The sequence below is a fragment of the Anabrus simplex genome, chromosome 10 (assembly GCF_040414725.1).
Source record: "Anabrus simplex isolate iqAnaSimp1 chromosome 10, ASM4041472v1, whole genome shotgun sequence".
Classification (NCBI taxonomy): Eukaryota; Metazoa; Arthropoda; class Insecta; order Orthoptera; family Tettigoniidae; genus Anabrus; species Anabrus simplex.
Genome location: NC_090274.1, coordinates 33,359,493 through 33,373,223, shown reverse-complemented (window position 1 = coordinate 33,373,223; position 13,731 = coordinate 33,359,493). Strand labels below are relative to the sequence as shown.

The following is a 13,731-nucleotide window of genomic DNA, read 5'->3' as shown; positions in this document are numbered from 1 at the left end:
CTTACCCTTCACCTCACTTGACGTCAACTCGTTTTTTTAAGGCTTAACACATTCGCTCCGTATTTGTAGAGCATGACATACCCACCAACCTCAGCAAGATATATCTGTGGAACTCTTTAAAAGTTGTAATCTTTTGAATTTTTGAACATTGGTACGACAAGTTATATCAAACTCGTGGAGTTACCCCACTCGCATGCCTGGTACGTGATGTGTGCTGTCGTTGAAATCGAAAGGTAGCACTGGTCATCGGGCGGTTTACGTGCCAGGCGTGTGAGTAGATTACTCTGCATTATTTACCGTGGATAACAAACATTTGCATAAGTATAATTTCAAACATAAATATATTCATATTTACACTTCTCTATTATACAATTTTAGTCACAATGTCTTTATCATTGCAAAATTGTGAACTGCCGAGGCGTTACCTCTTCTGTCAAAGCGTGCCATTTGTTGGGTGGACTTCGTGATGTTGAAGGAACTGCATTGTCGGCCATCTGAACAAAATATAAATAAAATGATAGCTTATGTATCAAGACTCAGGCTCAGTTCTTTCATGTTACTCATAAATATGATGCAAGAATAAATGATAGTTACAAGTTCAGTCCTTTCACTGAATTATTGCAGTATGGTAGTGGAATTTATTTCCAAAGGGGATCACTCGTAATTCTCTTGAAGTAATAATAAACAGAAAATATAGTGTCGTACCTCACATGGAAGTTGCCGTGCTGCTCAAAGATCCCGAAAAGATTGATGGCATATGACAAAATCTGCAGAGAGGAAATACGTGGGAAACAGAACACACATGCGCAAATCTGGCTATGGATGAACTTGCTACTAAATTGGACTTGCACGATGTGCAGGATGATAAGGAGAGTCTTTCTTACCATGCAGAAAACCTGTAATTCACGTATTCTAGGACCCATCCCATGACACGCAAGGCGCACGATCCGCACATGCTTATAAAGTAGCATCATGCACCCAGTGTGTGATCCGTACAGAATGTGTTATTCTTGCAAAAACTATCAAATAGAATTCAAACAAATTTATTAACTTCTTAGCAGTGTGAGACTTTGTGGAATGTGCGGCATGGTGACTAAGTAAATAACTAGGCAATTACCTGCTGAAACATAAGAACACAGCGCAGTGCTTCGTTCCAAGAAACATTGCACTCAAATTTCTTCATATTTATGTAGCCAAAACTTACAGCTTTCACCTCTTTCAAGAGGCTTGTCAACCCAGTCCAATCTGAGTCCAACAAGAGCAATGGAACGCCACACAGCTTTCTGTGCATCTTCCCCTGTGTAAATTAGCCTTGTTGTGTTTGGGTCATCTGTCCATAGACTAGTTTGATGCAGTGTCGCATGCTACCCTATCTTGTGCTAATCTTTTCATTTCTACATAACTCCTACATCCTACATCTTCTCTAATCTGTTTGACATATTCATACCGTGGTCTACCCCTGCCGTTCTTACTGCCCACACTTCCCTCAAAAACCAACTGAACAAGTCCTACGTGTCTTACACATGTTCTGTCATTCTGTCTCTTCTTATGGTCAAACATAGTTCTCCTCTCACCAATTCTATTCAGTATCTCTTCATTCGTGATCCTATTCTCTTTCTTTCTGAGCAGTTGCGTATACTGAGGGCTACCAAGGCTATCGGCGAAGCCCAAACATCAAATGAGACAATGGAAATCTTAAAGCACATTGTAATGTAAGCACCTGACACATTGTTCCATTTACAAAACTTGAAAGCATTGAGAAAAAACGTCGCTTGTAATTCTGAGTGCAAGGCATCGGAGACCAACATTGCAGTACTGGCGATACATTCCTCTCCCCTCGACTCACCTCGAGCGGCTTGCTGTTGTATATCAGATAGGTGAGGGGACCGAGGGGATAGGTATGCAAAGCTTCGGTCCGTCAGATCGCCACTGCTAACCAGGGAGAGAGAGCAAACATGTGTTCCTTATCACATATACTTTTTAACCTCATACTTCTGACTTAATTAAATAGATAACAGAGTGCTAGTATTTCACTCCCGTGTACTTTTACATCCTTGTAGGAAGACACTGCAATGTCTGCTGTTGTAGGAGTGATACAATTTTCCTTCATACATACTGGAGATCTACTAAAATGAAATGTAATATTTCAGGTTTAGTATTCTCTTTTGTTGTTTGGAATCGAACCCATGATCATGGGTCGGACACCACCACTGATCTACCAAGAAAGTTAATAAACCTGTGAACGACGCGTAGGACCACTTGTAACGTTGTAAAATTCCACATATTCATTTGATAATAATAACAACAATAATAATGTGGTGCATAGCCTCTGGAAAGGCTTGGTGATGACTCAATGAAGATGTCATAAACACCCAGTTCCGAAGCGAGGGGAATTAAGAGTACTAGGAGGTTGATTCCGAGAATTGAACCAGGGCCATCGGACCAAATGCAAACATTCTACCCATTTATCCATAAAGAAGGACTTTAATTTGTTAAACCCGAAGCTACCATTTCCACTGATCAGGTGTTGAGTATTGGCAGAGGCCAGGGCAGTAAGTTTTGAAACAGCATTGACAGCGCAGCAAGCTACAGTACTCCGGTGGCTTGAAACACTTGAGGCTTGACATTCACTAAACCAACTATCGAAAAGGAGTAATCTAAGTTAGTGGTTGCCCACGTCTTGATCGCAGCATACGCCACTGTTTCTGAGCTACCTATCGTCTTATGTTTCACTTCCATACGATGCCATGCTCCAGATGAAAGTCTTCAATGTTTGAATGTCTTTTCTTAAGAAAGGTCTTCCCTGCCTGCATTTTACTTCTGCCATCTTAACAATATTCATCTACTTCCTTTAAGACTTAATTTCCTAATCTAATATTTTCTGCATCACTTGACTTCATTCGACTGCGGTCCATTGCTTTAATTTTGAACTTATTAATTTTCATCTTGTACTCCTTCCCCTAGACTCTGTCCATATCATTCAGCAATTTCTCCAGATCTTCTGCAGCCTCGGATAAAATAACAATATCATCGGCAAATCTCAAGAGTTTTGATTCCCTTTCCATGGATTGTGATGCCTTTACCAAATTCCTCTTTGATTGCCTTTACAGCCTGTTCTGTGTAAACAATGAAAAGGAGAGGGAAAAATCTGCAGTCTTGTCTCACTCCTTTCTGGATTGCTGCTTCTTTTTCATAGCCTTCGATTCTTATCACTGAAGACTGATTTTTGTACAACTAGTAGATATTCTTCTTTCTTGCTTTCTGATCCTGATCACCTTCAGAATCTCAAATAGCTTGGTCCAATCAACATTAGCAAATGCCTTTTCTAGATCTACAAATGCCATGTACGCAGGCTTGTCTTTCTTAATTCAAACCTCTAAGATCAGACGTAAAGTCAGAATTGCTTCATGTGTTCCTACATTTGTCCTGAAGCCGAAGCCAATCTGATCTCCCAACTCAGCTTCAACTTGTTTTTCCATTCTTCTGTGAAATTAACCTTAAGACTGTACTTGTTGTTATTGAAAATGTTCTTCATTTGGAGGTTGCCAAAAGGAAAAATGAACAAATAAAAAAAATACAGTAATACAACGCATATTGTCAGTTTGATGCAACTTGATGCCCGATGTAAACAGAGTGAATGAGCGAGCTGGCTGCATAGTATAAGTTGCGTAGCTGTGAGCTTGCATTTGGGAGATGGTGGGTTCAAACCCCACTATTGGCAGGCTTGAAGATGGTTTTCCATGCTTTCCCCATTTTTCACACCAGACAAATGCTGGGATTACCCAAATTAATGTGATTTAAGGAAATCTGAGTTTTATCTCTCGCTCCTGTCACAGTCTAAAAGCATTTAGTAGAAAGGTGACTCTTATAGTTTTAAGGGAAGTGCAACTAGATAACTAATCACTCACAAAGGAAAGTGACCATTCTAAGAATGAAGGAATCTGCAAAAGAAAAGAAACATCCATTAAGGATGTGGCAAAGAAAGACTCTCTAGGCCTCGCAAACGTAAAGCCTTCAGGGAGGAAGAGTTCAAGGGTTGACCAAAGGTGGTGAATAGGAAAGTTGAAAACAAAGAGGCTGGCATAGGTAAGTAGAAACAATACTAAACACATATAGACATGATATGGGCTTTTGGGGTTATGTCATGTCTTCTTTACGTTTCATGACAACTATGCTCTGCATGTTCAGAAGAAAATCCTGACTGTTTATGAGGTAGTCTTGTACAATAATGAGGGTTTGAATTTAAGAATACCTTACTGTTGGAGCCAGGGGCGTATTCTCCTTGAATGCAAGGCATTCATTGCATGCGTTATGATAACACAAAGAACTGTCTGATGTACGATTTAAGGTTGTTTCAAGTCAAATATTAACGATTTCATCTCTCAGAAGTTCAAAAGGTCCGCGCAACTGTACTAGTTCCGTTGGTTGACTACGTGTGGTGCTGGTGTAGTCTCGCCGTCTACTCCACTCTCGGAAGAAAGAGACAGCAAATGGAGGAGTTTAGGATGTAAGGCGCCGGGCTGAGTGGCTCAGACGGTTAAGGCGCTGGCCTTCTAACCCCAACTTGGCAGGTTCGATCCTGGCTCAGTCCGGTGGTATTTGAAGGTGCTCAAATACGACAGCCCCGTGTCGGTAGATTTACTGGCACGTTAAAGAACTCCTGCGGGACTAAATTCCGGCACCTCGGCGTCTCTGAAGACCTTAAAAAGTAGTTAGTGGGACGTAAAACAAATAACATTATTATTATTATTATTAAGGATGTAAGGCATTCAATCTTAAAATTGCATTCAGTGGCAGACGTAGTTCTGAAACCCTCCGAACGATGTCGCTGCAATTGAAACTTGGTCAGAATTTGTCACCCCATACCCGTGCTACCCTCTGCCATCTGTTAGCAACTTGGAGAAAATCGGCATGTTTACAGCGAACGGGAGACACAGATAACCCCCCCAGCGAGAACCCAACGTGACGAAACTGACCAATGCTACTGGGGTGACTTACATCCCGTGCTTGAGTTGTGGCTAACTGATTAGTGAGTTCATTCTGTGTGTGCTGTTCCTGTGCTATTCGTCGTTTTCGGTGTTTTATTATATTTTGGGCACATGCGGTATTGACGATGGATGAGTCTAAAACGGATATAATTGTAAATCAATTTGAAAAGCCAATTACTGGCCGTTCGTTTGATGAAAAGGGATCCCACCTCTACCGCCTCAAGGGCAGTGTCCTGGAGCTTCAGACTCTGGGTCGGGGGATACAACTGGGGAGGATGACCAGTACCTCACCCAGGCTGCATCACCTGCTATGCTGAACAGGGGCCTTGCGGGGGATAGGAAGATTGGAAGGGATAAACAAGGAAGAGGGAAGGAAGCGGCCGTGGCCTGAAGTTAGGTACCATCCCGGCATTTGCCTGGAGGAGAAGTGGGAAACCACGGAAAAACACTTCGAGGATGGCTGAGGTGGGAATCGAACCCACATTTACTCAGTTGACCTCCCGAGGCTGAGTGGACCTCGATCCCGCCCTCGTACCACTTTTCAAATTTCGTGGCAGAGCCGGGAAGCGAACCCGGGCCTCCGGGGGTGGCAGCTAATTACACTAACTACTACACCACAGAGGCGGTCCCTCGTAAATTTAAAAACAGAAACAAGAATTATGTACGCACGTTCAATCCAGAAACTTACAGTAAAACTGTTTGGCCTGAGTTCACCTACATGTAATTAGGGTGAGTAGAATTGAAATTTACTTAATACATTGTGTTAACTGCATGGTTACTAGTTGCATGCCTCAGTGGAGATTCCAGGATACGCCACTGGTTGGAGCTGTAGTGTTACGCTCATTCATCACCACATGGTTCGCTGTATGCTGGTACAGCGTTCCAAGCGGTAGCTGACGACACATTAAGCTCCAATTAAGATGTTCTATCACACTGTGCGTGCGTGTGTGTGTGTCAAAGAGGACATCAGGCAAATCAGGAACAAATGTGGTAGAAGAAATGAATACAAACTAACAAAATGAAATAAAATCAAGAAAAGACACCAGGATAGATTAGAACAGAGCTGAAGAACAGAAAGAATGTATGTGGAGAAAACCAGAGGATGATAATGATGTGAGACGGTGTAAGAGAGGGGGGGCACACGTTATGAAAGTATGACCTTAACACAGAACACAGCTTCGAATGAACCAACTGGTGATGACGAACATACAAATTTGAAAGACACCGAAATTAAATAACAATATAGAAAGGACCTACATAAATCCTTAATGGTTGGCAACCATGTATTACTTAATTGATAGCCAGTGTCCTTGTTGGAAACTGTTAGGATTTTTACGTATTACATGTCTATAAGTATAGGCCATGAAAGCATCAATGCTAACAATACTAAAGACAGCTAGGGATCTCATGGTTGCCAGCCCACACACGAGTGCCCAGAAACGTAATCTGTTCCACGAGGAACCTCTTTACGATCAGAAAACAGGAGTTTGGTGAGCAGTTACCGATGACAGAATAATAGGCCCAGTCATTGGCTTGCGACTCGTTAAAGAACTACTATGTGACAAAATACTGCCACATTGGAGACTCTTAAATACTACAGCAATTAAAGGGATGTTACAATAATACTAATAATAAAAATATGGTATTTGCAGGCATTTAAAAGAAAGAGAGGATGGTCAATGGTGTTGAGTAATTTGGATCAAAACCAGTGTGGTTTCAGACTAGATCACAAGAGAGAACTTCCTGTCGGTAAGTTAAACATAGGAAATCAAGTATGGTAAGTTTTATATTTCGGTACACTATTTTCAGGTAAGTAATAGTTAAATATTTTTTTTATTTTCAGCATTATTATTATCCAAGTATTAGTCTTAATGATGATACTATATTTTTCTTACATAATAAACAGAGAGTACATGTGAAATCTTACTTTTCCAGATGTTTCTCATCCATTATGTTTTGTCAGTCGCAAAGAGTCAATCAGGAATCTGGTCAGACTGTTTCGAAATTCAGCCAGCTTTATTTTTTTCCAAGCTGTCAGTGGAGAGATGGTGTTGAATGACTTCAGTAGATGAATAAGCTTGAATAGATTGTTTTAAAGTAGGAAGGATCATAAAACGAAGATATAAATTCAAGAGGGTAAATTGGAGCAAATATTTGTTTATAACCGAGTAAGTGGCTGCGCAGTTTGGGTCATGTAGCTATCAGCTTGCATCCAGGAAATAGTGGGTTTGAACCCCACCATTGGCAATCCTGAAAATGATTTTCTGTGGTTTCCCATTTTCACACCAGGCTTTAATCAAGGCCACTGTTGCTTCCTTCCCATTCCTAGCACTTTCCTATCCCATTGTTGCCATAAGAACTGTCTATATCGGTGCAACATAAAGCAAATTGCAAAAACCAAATACCGTATTTACGCAAATAATCCCCGCATCGTTTTTAAAAAAATTTGGATGCGGGTTTTATTTGCATCAATGCTAGCATTTATTTTTTTTCAAAATGAGCCTTGCTAAAGTTAGAGTGTAGGATTATTCGCATAAATACGATATATATAAGCAGACCCAGCCAACAGCTGGAAACTGCAGATGATGAAATATATATAAAGGAAGAGGAATTAGTGATTGGCCCAATTTACCAAGGGAAGGGAGATCTTCGAGAAATTTCCAACGTCTTTGAAATGATTTAATAAAAGACTAGGTGAAAAACTGAGAGGGGAATCTACCACCTGGGTGACAGCCCTAATTGCAGATCAGTGGTGATTGATTAATTGATTACAGAGGGTCTTCCAAGTCCAGATTTTCAGTATGCACCATGTAATTTAAAAAATTGCTACGAGAGGAAAGCATATGATAAAGTATCAATTGAGGGATTATGGGGTTTGGAGATGTTGTTATTGGCCATCAAAGCCATTTTTATTGATAATCAGGCCACAGTCAGAGTTGATGGTAGAATGATTTCCTGGTTCAAAGTAGTTACAGGGGTTAGATAAGGCTGTAACCATTCATCCTTATTGTACATGGTGCGTATGTATGTTGAGTGCTCAGCCCAGAGGCTGGCTTGGACCTCAACAGCTCTGCTATCAGCCAAATTTGTTAAATCCCATATCCGATGATATAGTGCACTGCAAACACTAGGTCTTGCCAGCAAAGACAACGTTGTTCACAGTATGCACAGATTATTTGATGAAAGGTACAAATGGCCAGGAGGGATTTAGTTGAGTGGAATTGTAGTAAATAGCAAGGGGCGCCATGGTTGCCAGCCCACATGGGAGTGTCAAGAAACTTAATCTGTTCCATGAGGAACCCCTTCATGATCAGAAAACATGAGTGTGATAGGCAGTCAGCGGTGGCACAATTTCATGTTATTAAAAGATTGTGCTGAAAGCTTGCAATGTAATATCTTAGAGCTTGAAAAGAATGTAATAAATGTGATATGAGTATGTGCTTTTTTAAGATTAAAGTAATAATAATAACAACGGCGAGGCGACCTGCACGTCTGTGAGGATGGGGCCCTACCTAGGATGATTTTTAATGCTTGAGACAAACACACACCCAACCCCCAAGCCATCAGAATTAACCTATTAAGGTTATAATCCCCGACCTACTAAGAATTGAACCTGGGACTGCCTGGACAGAAGGCCAGCACGCTAACCATTTAGCCATGGAGCCGGACTAAGACTAAAGTGATGTATGTTGAGAAGAGACGTAAGAGGACTGTACTGTATGCTAGCTGTATGCTGTATGCTAGTAGATCATTTCAGGTGTTTAGGAGATCGAATTAAAGTGTAATAAACCTAGTTCAGGGTGTTAGTGCTGTTCTGCAAGAAAGAACTGAGCTCTCAGGACGATTTTGCCAAAACGTGTGCACCTAGGTCGGCTCAGAATATCTTATTCATACTGTGGAAGCAACGAGAATGAACACTGGCACTAACAAGCGGGAACATCGGCAGATAGGCACTTACGAAAATGTTATGGAGGCTAAATTAGGAATGAGCTGTATGGATGAAGATGTGCGTTTGAACAGGCCTCAAGGGTTGGGTGTTGTGTGAGGTGAATGGAGGATAGGTCACCTAGGAGAATACTGGAGTTGGCCGTAGAGGACAAGAGAAACAAAGAGAAACCAAGGCGACATTGTTTAGACTCTGTTTTTAATTTTCCAAAGATAAGAATTTGGAATGAAATGAGGCTACAGATCTAATTGTTAACACGTTCACTCCCAGCCATTTCCTAGCAACTTCCATATATAATGTTTTCTGTGGACATTCTTCACACAATCAATCAGACACATATATCAATGATGCCTTGTTTTTTTTGGCGGGGGGTTTATTACATAACCGACTTCCACCCTGTCAACATGCACGCGTACCAGCCACCGTTTATTTACTGTAGGCCCTCCCCATCACGTTACCAAAGGCTTTAGGAGTACCTTTGGCTCAACCCCAAAGACATTATTGACCTACGGCCATGGAAGTATACTTGCGCCTTGCAATATGTAACCATGGCCAGTAGGCAGTAATGATCGATCTTTGAATGTTAATAGCTTAGCGTAGTAATGGCAAAAATTTGTATGTACATTGCATTATGGCAAACTACATCACATATGAGTGTTAATGTATTAGCTCCAAATAGGAATTATTGGTAAACCTAAGATTCTAAATGCATACTGAACTTTGAAACTTGATATTTTTCTCACCAAACGCCTTAAGGAACTGGTGAATTGTTATCCGCCTTAAGTCAGATATGGGAGTGAATGTGTTAATGGAGGATTGTGGAGATGCCTAGTTCATACACAGAGCTTGCAGATTGAATGTTAAAAGTCTATAAAGAAGATTTACGGTATTAACATTTTATGAGCGAAAATTTTTCTACACCACCGTCCCACATTTATGAAAAGTCAGCAGAGCACCATTCATGTTAATTTAGGACTTAGCCGTCCAGCTCCTTGGCTAAATGGTTAGCGTGCTGGCCTTTGGCTACAGGAGTCCCGGGTTCGATTCCCAGCGGGGTTGGGAATTTTAACCATAATTGGTTAATTTTGCTGACACGGGGGCTGGGTATACATGTCGTCTTCATCATCATTACATCCTCATCACGACGCACAGGTCGCCTATGGGGAATCAAATCAAAAAACCTGCACCTAGCAAGCCAAAGTTGTCCTCGGACACTCCCGGCACTAAAAGCCATACGCCATTTCATTTTTTAGGACTTACCATGAGTTTAAGGCCATGTGCCCAGGGGAGATATTTTTTGCAATAACAGTATTACATAAAATGCTCTGCTTTACGTCACACCGACACAGATAGGTCTCATGGTCACGATGAGATAGGAAAGGGCAAGGAATGATAAGAAAGTGACCCTGGCCTTAACCCTTAAATGCACAATTTATTACTTCTTTTAAATATGATTGCTTTTTGTTCCAAAAATGATTGTTACCAGAAAAATATTTTAAAATTATTCATCAAAATTTATTTGAATCAGTCAAAATGTTAAAAGTTTTGAATGTTTTACGCATTGGTATATGCAAAGCTGTACGATTACTGTAGCTACTGCCAGACGTCAATCTTAGGGATATCCTGGCTCACGAATTCTCTGTGGTAAACAACGTTTTATTTATTTTACCTTAACTATTTAAAGTTTACACCACTCCAGTTAGTTAGTCAGAAAGTCATAAAATAAAAGATTGTTGATTTTTTAATACACAAGCAACCCCTAGTGAGTTTGTCTGCAAGGCAGAAGTAAATGCACACCTGTAAACTCTAACCGTATAGCCATGGAGCCGGACCTGTTTGGTGATGAGAGAAATAGAATCACTTTACATATATGTATTTATATCCGCCATTGGCTGTATCATCCCTGATATTTATATCAATAAATAGACCAACTTTAGAAGATTTTCCAGCAAATTTGATTGCAACTGACTAGGCAACTGGTGGTGGTGATTATTTTTTTAAGAGGAAGTACAACTAGGCAGTCATCCTCTAAATAACATTAATCAGAGGGTAAAAATGGAAGTGATCTGACACTTCAAAAAATTAAGATATCAGGGCCAGGAAGGGCGTGAAAATGAAAGACCTAGCCGTCGAATGCTCTAATAGTGTTGGGGTTCAAAAAACACTAAGAGTTGACCAAGGGAGGTCAAAAAAAGAAAATAAGGATAAATGAAAGTGAGTAGAATGGCACAAGTAAGTTGAAAGCAATGCCGGGACTCAGCTAAGGGCCCCGTAGTCGCCAACCCACAATCCTCCCAAGTTGAGAGCCCCTGGGGTCCCTTTTAGTTGCCTCTTATGACAGGCAGGAAATACTGTGGATGTTATTCTACCACCCTCACCCACAGGAGGAAGACTAGGTGAAAGAAGGCCCAGCACTGCTAAAGACCTACGGTACCTCATAGAGAGGCAACTTCAAGAACATGAACTCATGCAAGCAAGTTATTGCACTTTGTAATGTACCTACTAAGTTTTTCTTCGTGATTTGTTTTCATAATTTCAGAAATCTACATCTTGAAAAGAGAAATTAAGTGTTTGCATGATAAAGTAAGAGAGTTTAAAATGGTCTATTTTATGTAACCGAAATAACGTTTAACAGAAGCTTGACTCGTTCTCAGCATAAACATAAGGGGGGGTATCACTTTCTTACAAAAATTCCTCAGCGATATACAACAGCATACGGACAATATATTGCATAAATAATCCTGAAAAACGACTTCTCCACAAAGAAAATATGAGGGCCGCGCTGCGAATTTAACGTAGATATTTGCAAAATTTAAATTTTTGACATAAATATACCCCATGGGTTTTGAGGGTGGTTCAGGGCAATTGCGCCTCTCCCATTTCAAGACGCAACTAGCAACAAAGATATATTTTCTGTACACAATGACGATTTTTCATAGCCAAATTAACGTACGTACCGGTACATCCAAGCTCGAGATATTACCCGTATTTTGTTTGATGTGTGTCACAAAATCGCGGTTTATTAAGACTTAAAAACATAGTCGAAATGGAGTATTTTGCATTTCCCTAAGTTAACCGACGTATCTGCTAAAATGTCAGTAACGGTGTCTCAAAACAAGTATTGTGCACATACGCTGAATTCGCTTAGGGCGCCAGCGCATAGCATAGTTCATCGTATTTTCATTATCGACAGTACAGGGCTACTTCTCTGGACTACAGCGCTGACAAAGATCAAAAGATGCTGGGCTGGTGCGCTGTGTATCTTGATCAGCTGATCTGTCGAACGGAGCGCCGGATTGTGATGTTGGGCACTAGCGCCAGCCAATCCTGGACCTGGCCATTTGACAACAGTACTGCACGTGAGTTTGAGTAGGTTATGGGGGGAAGAACGATCTAAATTGTCAACAAAATCTGAGGAAATGTTTTCCGAGGTCAGTTGCAGTCAGTAGGTGATCAGGTTCTGGAGCATTCATAACTAGAATTTTCTTATAAGACAGGGAGGGTATTGTATTGTGGTCGTTCTCTGCTTAAACTTTAATTTACAACATGTCTTTCGGAACTTGTATTTTGTGTTGTATATTTGTAGTGTTGTTCGTCTGTAAATCTCAGTCTAATGTAATTATACATAATGAAATCGACACTTCATCGGCGGAGTGCACAGGAGCTGTTGCTCCAGTTATGAGGAAAGAAATCCAGGGCTATTCTCCTGTGGTTAACAAAATTATCCGGTCTGTAATTAATGGAAGATTTAAAGGTAGAACATGGAAAAGTTTAGCTTATTTTGTAGATAAATTTGGCTCTAGAATAGCAGGCTCACAAAATTTGGAAAATGCAATTGATTTTATGCTGAACGAATCCAAACGATACGGTCTGGAGAACGTGCATGGAGAAGATGTGCTGGTACCTCATTGGGTTAGGTAAGTAAGATTTTTGTAAGCTTATTTGACTTATTTTAAAATGTATAGGCCTATAGCTTATGTCGTTCGGCTTTCTGAGCCTGAGTTGGCAGGTATGATCTTGCTCAGTACGGTGATATTTGAAGGTGCTGAAATACGTCAGCGCCGTTTCGGTATATTTATTGGCACGTAAAAAGAACTCCTGCGGGACAAAATTCAGGCACCTCTGCGCCTTTAAGCATTCAGTCTGTAAACTTCTGTGAATCCCTATCCTCCTCCATTTGTCTCGCACGAGATCGTAGGTTCGAATCCCACCATCGGCAGCTCAGAATATGGTTTTTGTGGTTTCTCATTATCACACCAGGCAAATGCTGGGGCTGTACCTTAATCAAGGCCATGGTCGCTACCTTCCCAATCCTAGCACTTTTCTATGCCTCCGTCGCCAAAAACCTTCGATGTGTTAGTGCGACGTAAAACATGATCAAATAATCATCTCACATGGCCCCACCCCACCAGAGTCTGTTAATTCCCACAGCTTCATCCATTGAGTCCTACCTAACTTAGTCTTCATTTTACTCGTTCTGAGGACCTCCTGACGTTGTTTCTACTTGTTTGTACCTCCTGTGGGTGGGGAACGCTGACAAAGAATATACCCATGGTATCACCTGCCGGTCGTAAGAGGCAACTAAAAGGGGCGACGAAAGGATGATGAAATTAGAACCATGAGACTACTTGATTAGTACCATTAGGTGCGGAACACCATGGGTCACCTTTACTTGCGATTAGTACCATAATGTGAGGAACATCATGGATCTATGGTATGCAGGAATGTACCTTTACGTGAAGAACAGCACAGGTCTCGGCGTGAGCCTATGCTTAGCACCATCGTGTGTATCCCACC

At 41.0% G+C, this 13,731-nt stretch overlaps 1 protein-coding gene across 2 annotated transcripts in view; it reads left to right on the top strand.

The window, feature by feature from the left end:
• The first annotated feature begins 12,303 nt into the window (after positions 1-12,303).
• Positions 12,304-13,731, top strand: part of LOC136882318 (carboxypeptidase Q) — a 42,636-nt gene continuing 41,208 nt past the window's right edge. For both annotated transcript variants that reach the window (XM_067154903.2, XM_067154902.2), the window contains exon 1: positions 12,304-12,851. In XM_067154903.2, the coding sequence (XP_067011004.2) occupies positions 12,481-12,851 (371 nt within the window). In that variant the 5' untranslated portion in view covers positions 12,304-12,480. The remainder of the gene's footprint in view (positions 12,852-13,731) is intronic.